This window comes from Oncorhynchus keta, chromosome 5 (genome assembly GCF_023373465.1).
Source record: "Oncorhynchus keta strain PuntledgeMale-10-30-2019 chromosome 5, Oket_V2, whole genome shotgun sequence".
Taxonomy (NCBI): Eukaryota; Metazoa; Chordata; class Actinopteri; order Salmoniformes; family Salmonidae; genus Oncorhynchus; species Oncorhynchus keta.
The window spans coordinates 3694688-3702988 of record NC_068425.1 but is presented as its reverse complement, the minus strand read 5'-3'; the positions used below and the strand labels follow the sequence as shown (position 1 = coordinate 3702988).

At 40.1% G+C, this 8301-nt stretch overlaps 1 protein-coding gene across 1 annotated transcript; it reads right to left on the bottom strand.

Annotated features, from left to right (window-relative positions):
* Positions 1 to 422: 422 nt before the first annotated feature.
* On the bottom strand, positions 423 to 2759 carry LOC118384318 (ferritin, middle subunit-like). Its single transcript, XM_035770730.2, has 4 exons — positions 2459 to 2759; positions 2006 to 2152; positions 1130 to 1255; positions 423 to 858 (listed from the first exon to the last, which is right to left on the bottom strand). Exons 1-4 carry the CDS (start codon positions 2558 to 2560, stop codon positions 703 to 705), a joined length of 531 nt encoding a protein of 176 aa, XP_035626623.2. The 5' UTR covers positions 2561 to 2759; the 3' UTR covers positions 423 to 702.
* Between the last annotated feature and the right edge of the window lie 5542 nt (positions 2760 to 8301).

Here is an 8301-nt window from a genome sequence, read left to right as displayed (position 1 = left end):
GAATGAGCAGTAGGTGTCATGCAAACATACTGATAGCAAATATTGTCCTTCAACCATCAACCCTGGGATGACCTGTGGGTCATGAGATTGCTAGTAGCTTGCGCACAGGTTCGAATGACCTGACTTAAATGCTCAGGTGAAAGGCGACACCGATTGTAGTGAATTCAGTTACCCATGTCACAGTTAATGACCTAGCTGTTGTATGGTACCTTAGACATGGCACCATTACAAGTTATGTAATAGCCCTTATCAAGTTCATGTCAACCTAATATGACCCTCAGTCACTAGTAGGACTACAATTGTCAGTATTTATCTCTATAGAGAAATTAATGCCCAGATGGTAGACTGGGCTCATGGCAATTGGACAAAAACACAACAAGTATTGTCAGTCCCATGTGACATTCAGACAGTAACAAACTGAATCCATCTCAAGAGTTTTATTTCTCAGCTTGAATATTATGAGAATTCACACAGAGTGAAACAGATCCTTGTGTTTTAGGTATTGAAATGCTCAGTAAGACCAGCGCAACAGAATAGTACAAAAATCAGCAACTTGATTTTTACAATACACCTCCCTTCCAATAACAAATTTGTCAACATTACAGCTGTTATGCTCTCCCCTCCTTATAAATGCAAAGCCAGCAGAATAGAGCAGGAAGACCAGGACTCCTGGTCTGAGGCTGGAGGCCTGGGGATGGTAGTTTAGCTCTGGCCTCCCAGGGTGTGCTTGTCAAACAGGTACTCTGCCATCTTGTTTTTGACAACATCCATCTTGGTGAGGTTGGTGATGTGGTCACCCAGCTTCTTAATGGCCTCCACCTGCTCATTCAGGTAATGGGTCTCCAGGAAGTCACACAGCTAAAGAGGGAAAACACAGGTCAGAAAAGAGAATGACTACAGACTATTGTAACAGTAATTACAGTAACACACAAGAGCCTGGTGGTAATGGCATAAGTGCAGACAGACAACTCAATGAGGTGTTCGCAGATGTCTAACTGCTGCATTGTGTGTGTATTGTATGCGTGTGAAGAGGCAGGTCACACAATCCTGTGTCATTAGTTAGCAGACCTAAAACAACCTCAAAGTCGCCTGAGACAATACCTGTATTCTATGTAATGATATTACTTACATGGGGGTCAACCTTGTCAGAGGCAATCTTGTGCAGGTCCAGCAGGGCCTGGTTCACATTCTTCTCCAGCTGCAGAGCACACTGCATGGCCTCCAGCCCATTGCCCCACTCATCACGTTCTGGCTTCTACACAGGACAAGAGAACACAGGAGGGTTAGGGACAACTAGCAGAGGTTAATGCATACCTACCAACAGCCACCACAATTAGCCAGTATATCTGGCACATAAAGGAATAAACGAACTGGAAACAAGTTAACAAAAAGATGGAGTCAATTTGTCACTACAAACAACCACATGCTTTAGTTTATGAAGCACACCGGTTGTGGCTCAGTCGGTAGAGCATGACGTTTGCAACGCCAATGGGCATGTTCACTTCCTGCTGGGGACACCAATACTTAAAATGTATGCACACATGGCCAAGTCAATTTTGCCATGCAGCACAGAGACAGTGTAGTTTAAATATAAACTAAGGGCTTTGCCAACCCAGAAATACACATTTTAAAATATAATAACTTCCCCCCTATTGTTTGGCCTTTGAAAAGAAATGCTTAGGCCACCATTCCAATGACGTCAACCCTGTACTCAAAAGCCTACAGTAAGCAGTCAGGCCACATCTTTAGCCGCCTTGCTCTAATACCAGGGAAGTCACTTAAGGCATACCTCAATGAACTCACCCAGCATTAATGACTACTCATTCAAAATAACTCCTATACTATTTTTTTAAAAACCACCTAGAACCATAGCGTTCTTCATTTGTCCCTATAAGATGAACCATTTGGGTCCATGAAGAACCTTTAACTGAGAACTGTGGTCTATGTAGACCTTTTTGCTATCCGTCTACAATTTAAATGTGTTTCTCGACGCTCAGGCGCTCACCTTGATGTCCTGGAGGAAAATGCGTCCACCTCTCTTGTTCTGGAAGGAGAGTAGCTTGTCGGCGTGCTCCCGCTCCTCGTCGCTGTTCTCCTTGAAGAAATGCGCGAAGCCACGCAGAGCCACATCGTCACGGGAGAAATAGAAAGCCTGGGTGGGTAAACAAAACAGTGGTTAGAAGAAAAAAAACATGCCAAACGTGACTCGGCACTCTGTTCATGTTGTGGTAACTAAACTTGATGACAAAGGCATGAATCAGTCTAGTCCGTAATCTATTTGGTAACCTGACAATTAACCTGTCAAGGAGTTGTTACGCGCTCTATGAAAGGCAATATAGATTGTCTATTAAAATTGTCTAGGCCAACAGAAAAAGGTCTGGTGAAAAAAGCCATTTTGGCCCAGGCATAATAATACACAGGTATATCAACAAAACGGTCATCTTGGTAGACTCCTTACCATTGAAGTGTAGGTGTAGGAGGCAAACATCTCCAAGTTGATCATCCGGTTGATAGCAGCTTCGCAATCGTGGTGATAGTTCTGGCGGATCTGAGACTCCATTTCGGCAGATTCTTTTATATCAAAATTAACGGTACAAAAATAGAGTTTCTTCGACTATTTTGCTATTACAGTTCAAGTAAGTGTTACGTTATCAATCCAGAATGTTCTACGATGCGGGACGAAGGCAGAGGAATTCCGTTCAATCACTGTTGAAGCAAGAACTTCTTCATGCGTCTTCTCAGACTTGTGAACTAGAAGGAGCCTTGTTCGCTCTATTTATTGTTCCAAACGGAATACGTCAGTGGAATCCACCCTCACAGAGCGTAGCCAATCACCTTTAGAATATCAACAGGAACTAGGCGGGTCATTTGATGACGATCCCACTCAAACACATGACCTGAAGCAAAGAGTATTTATTATATTGACAAGAGATCCGAGTGCCCACTCTACAATGGAAATACATGTGGCTCAACGATTGAAGACAGGCAAGCTCAGGTGGGACCATTCTAGCCAATGAGACGGCAGGTTCGCGTGTGAACAACACACACGGGTTTATCTCACGCTGACAGATTTTGACAGAGTAAATGCTCTCGCCTCGCCTTAGTCTGTTTTAAAAAAAATACTTTGTTCTATGACATGCTTGGCATTTCTTTTTGACTAAATGAAGTGTCATGCTTAAATGATGACATGTAACTCGATCTTCTAGAGTTCCAAAGGTTGCTTGTTTTGAAACTCGTCACAGACAACGTTTGCATTTTTGCTAATTAGCAACTTTGCATTTTTTTCAGTTACTTTGCCACTACTTAGCATGTTAGCTAATCCTTCCCCGAACCATAACCCTTTAACCTAACTCCTGACCTTAACCTTAGACCTAACCTTAACTCTTAACCCCTAGCCTAGCTAACTTTAGTCACCTAGCTAATCTATTTTAATTTTGAGATTCTTCAAATAACCACCCTTTGCCTTGATGACAGCTTTGCAAACACTTGGCATTCTCTCAACCAGCTTCACCTGGAATGTTTTTCCAACCATCTTGAAGGAGTTCTCACATATGCTGAGTACTTGTTGGCTGCTTTTCCTTCACTCTGCGGTCCGACTCATTCCAAACCATCTCAATTTTGTTGAGGTCGGGGGATTGTAGAAGCCAGGTCATCTGATGCAGCACTCCATCACTCCTTCTTGGTAAAATAGCCCTTACACAGCCTGGAGGTGTGTTGGGTAATTGTCCTTTTGAAAAACAAATGATCGTCCCACTAAGCCCAAACCAGATGGGATGGTGTATTGCTGCATAATGCTGTGGTAGCCATTCTGGTTAAGTGTCACCAGCAAAGCACCCCCACACCATAACACCTCTTCCTGCATGCTTTATGGTGGGAAATACACATGCAGAGATCTGTTCACTCACAAAGATACAGCTGCTGGAACCAAAAATCTAAAATTTCGAGTCAACAGACCAAAGGACAAATTTCTACCGGTCTGAAGCATTTACTTGGGCTGCAATTTTTGAGGCTGGTAACTAATGAACTCATCCTCTGCAGCAGAGGTAACTCTGGGTCTTCCATTCCTGTGGAGGTCCTCATGAGAGCCAGTTTCATCATAGCACATTATGTTTTCTGTGTCTGCACTTGAAGAAACTTTCAAAGTTCTTAAAATTTTCCGGATTGACTGACCTTCATGTCTTAAAGTAATGATGGACTGTCATTTCTCTTTACTTATATTCTTACCATAATATAGTGTTTTACCAAATCATGCTATCTTCTGTATACCTTGTCACAACACAACTGATTGGCTCAAATGCATTAAGAAGGAAGGAAATTCCCCAAATTAGCTTTTAAGAAGAAGGCAAACCTGTTAATTGAAATGCATTCCAGGTGACTACCTCATGAAGCTGGTTGAGAGAAAGCCAAGAGTGTGCAAAGCTGTCATCAAGGCAAAGGGTATCTTTTGAAGAATCTCAAGTATAAAATATGCTTTTTTGGATACTACATGATTCCATTATGTGTTATTTCATAGTTTTGATGTGGGAGTAGGTGTTCTTAAACTTTTGACCGGTAGTGTATACATATTTTTTTGTCCAATAAACAGTCCAAACAGCCTACCCGACGGTTCGGAGGCATCTGCATGGTCCTAAAGCACACGTTTGCCTCGTTTTGTATCACATTCCAATGATAAAACTGTGGAGGGGACAAAAATGCATGTCCCCCCTGTCCCCAGTGAAATTAGCACCCCTGCTTATTCCTGTCATAACCTTCTGTTGGTTCTACTACAGTATGGAATGACTCAGGCTCTGCCCTGGCTGTATTTCTGCCTTGTCATTGTGACTCAGCATTCTGGAGTCTCAAGCAGAGATGGAAGAGGAAGCAAGACAGCCCACTCCTTAATTTCCCCCCACATTGTTGTCTGCTTAAGGAGCCACTTCCTAAAGCAGACAGTGGTAAATGGCCTGAGTTTAACTATCTTCATTTATCAACCATTGTTTGTCTCGAGGTAGTTCTGTTCTGTTATCACAGTGACAATGGTGGAAGGAGACAGAGTTTTGTGACTGCAGAAACAGACATGAGGGGTGATGAATGGGCGAAGACCAGCTGATACCAGATTTGAAGAACAGGAAAAAGGGAAGAAGGAGAGAACAGCAGGAACATATACTATATACTATATGCAGCTTACATGTACTGTGTAACATACTAAGGCATTTTTAAACAAATAGCTGTTTCTGGTGTATTACTTTAAACTGTTGGTTTAACTATAACAGTTCGGAAAGTCACCACCAATGTCAAAACCCATTATTCTATATATGTTCCCTTCACCATGTTTGGGTAATACATGGTCTGGAGATTACTCATTTCTTTATATATATTAGTATTTTCTCTCTCTTTATTGAGATAATGATGAATACAGATCTGAAAGCGTAGGCAGGGTTTGAATCCATGTCGCGAAGGGTCATGTGTGGTCCAGAGTCAGCAGCATTACCACTAGACCAGAATATGGCACAAAATGTCTAATGTCTAATACTCTATTAACTTAATAGGAGTCGAGGCGCTCAATGTCAAGAAACTGCTGACTTGATTACACACTTTAATTGCAGTATGAATTCATTAAAAAGTATACATACATACATACATACATACATACATACATACATACATACATACATACATACATACATACATACATACATACATATTTGTAAAGGAAATCATGTCCAGTCCTAATAAGCTGAAGATTCTATAATGAATAAGATTAAACAAGTAGTGTTAGTCTAGCTGAAAACAGAGAGGCTGATTAATTTGTTGGAGTGAAAGTGAACTGGGATAGAAATACATTATCAATCCAATTAAAGTGAGTGTCACGATGCCACCTTTGGACCAACTACATTAAGTGTAAAGGCTTGGATAGGCCTATGGCTCAGAATATGGAATAGAATGTGAATAGTGGGCTACTCACTCAAGTATTAATTAAAATATGCAGTAGCCTGTAGGTTGTGGGCAGAAGCCAAAAACACGTGAAGTTGATCGATCCCCATTGAGGGGGGAGCAGATTTTCTGTATATGACAGTAAAACATTCTTATAATAACTATAACATTTGTTGGCACCTTCAATTCTTGCACATTTTCTCATAAAAGTATAGTTTAACACTGCTTCTATCTAGGATGTAAACACAGCCTCAGGTGAGGTCTGAAAACTCAAACTGTTTGCTGTATGTGTTTGATGAACTCCCAAAGAAGGATATAAGATAAACATCTGTTTTTGAGTACACTTGAAAAGTGCAGCATGCAATACAAATTGCCCCATGAAGAAGTAACTCCGTTCACCTTTTAGCCTTTTTTAATTATTTTTTTAAAGCTAACCAATGTTAGTTGGACTAGCCTGGTCTGCTACTGTAACTGTCAATTTGCCTGCTCATGAGGCTAGTGTTTCATTAGCTATCTGTCAGGGACATTTTTTAAATCATGTTTTGGCCTGATTACATGTCTCTTTTCAATTAAGAAGCTGCAGGTTTAAAGAAACATTCAATCATATACTTTGATTAGAAAGCCAAATAAAAGCATATAGATAGAAATATGTGTGTGTCATGTATTTTAGATTTAAAAAAAAACTTTGTTTAACTAGGAAAGTCAGTTAGGAACTAATTCTTATTTTCAATGACAGCCTAGTGGGTTAACTGCCTGTTCAGGGGAAGAACGACAGATTTGTACTTTGTCCAGTCAGGGGCTTGAACTTGCAACCTTCTGGTTACTAGTCCAACACTCTAACCACTAGGCTACCCTGCCGTATGCTAGAATGGAGGTTCAAAATCTAAGATGCATATGCAAATGATCCAACACAGCATATTCTACACATACACTGTAGCACACCTTGCAATACAATGTTATCTACAAAACAACTGGGAGAAATGTATAAAATTTGGTCTGCAATAACATAACTAGAGTTTGATTTCTAAACCAGATGACAACAGAATTCTATTCACTGCATGTTACAATAGTAAAACAATCTCTTTGTCACCTCGTCATACTGATTCTATATTGAATTTAGTCCTCGAGATGGTCTAGGTAGCATGTGTATCTGTGGCTGGTGCTCTTCAACTCTAAAATGCATTTTACCCCTCAAACTCAACTCTGGACCTAGAAGCCAGTTCTCCGGACCTCGTAGGGTAAGAGTTGAATATTCCTGCACTAGAGTGTGGAAGGCAAAGCCTGAAAAGAAAAGGCAACAGGCAAATGCACAAACACCAGAGAAAACTCAGAAATATATTTTTATTTACTATCTACCTGCATTTTCTCTGGTATTTCTATAACCACCTGCAACTGGACACCGGCATGTATAAGATAACTGGTTTCCAGATTTGGGAACAAAGAGAGTAGTGCCAATACCAGGTTAGTTGTAGAATCTATTGCAATGTTTTGATTAGGCAAACCTGTAATGTCCAGAAATGCTGGATAACAACATTCTTTGGTTATATCATATCTAGTGTAGCTACAATCTATTTTATTTGCCATGGGGCAGATATAAAAATGTTGCAGTTTTAGAGCTCAGGGATTCGTAAAAGATGGGACAATCAGCTTTCTTCCACAAATTTTTTGTCTTAATTTTAACAAAATTTGAAGTTTATATTTTGACAGAGCAAAGTATCCACTATTAACACCATGTAAAGGAACAACCATTTTTTTCATTAAATGCAACTCAGTGGATTTATGTCAACTCTGTCAGACACCATAAAAGGCATTTAATTTGCACCATTATTGTCAAACAAGTGTTTAAAGGCCTTGATTATTTTAACGCTAACATTTAGATTATTCATAAATGTGTAATACACATCTCCAAACATATTTTTGTTTTGTTTTATAGCTATATTAAATGCTCCAGGGCTAATTTTGTTACAATCTGGCATGGTTTTCTAGATTTTGAACATAAAATAACAATTATATTAGCTCACATTATCCCTTAGGTCTGGCACAGCAAATACATTCATTGTTGAAGCATATGTTACAGAACAGTGATTACAATTTTTGTTCAGAATATGCACAACAAAATAAATACATTTTAAGGGTGTTAGTTCCTCTGTAGAGATGGGAGAACCTTCCAGAAGGACAACCATCTCTGCAGCACTCCACCAATCAGGCCTTTATGGTAGAGTCAAATCAAATCAAATCACATTGTATTTATATAGCCCTTCGTACATCAGCTGATATCTCAAAGTGCTGTACAGAAACCCAGCCTAAAACCCCAAACAGCAAGCAATGCAGGTGTAGAAGCACGGTGGCTAGGAAAAACTCCCTAGAAAGGCCAAGACCTAGGAAGAA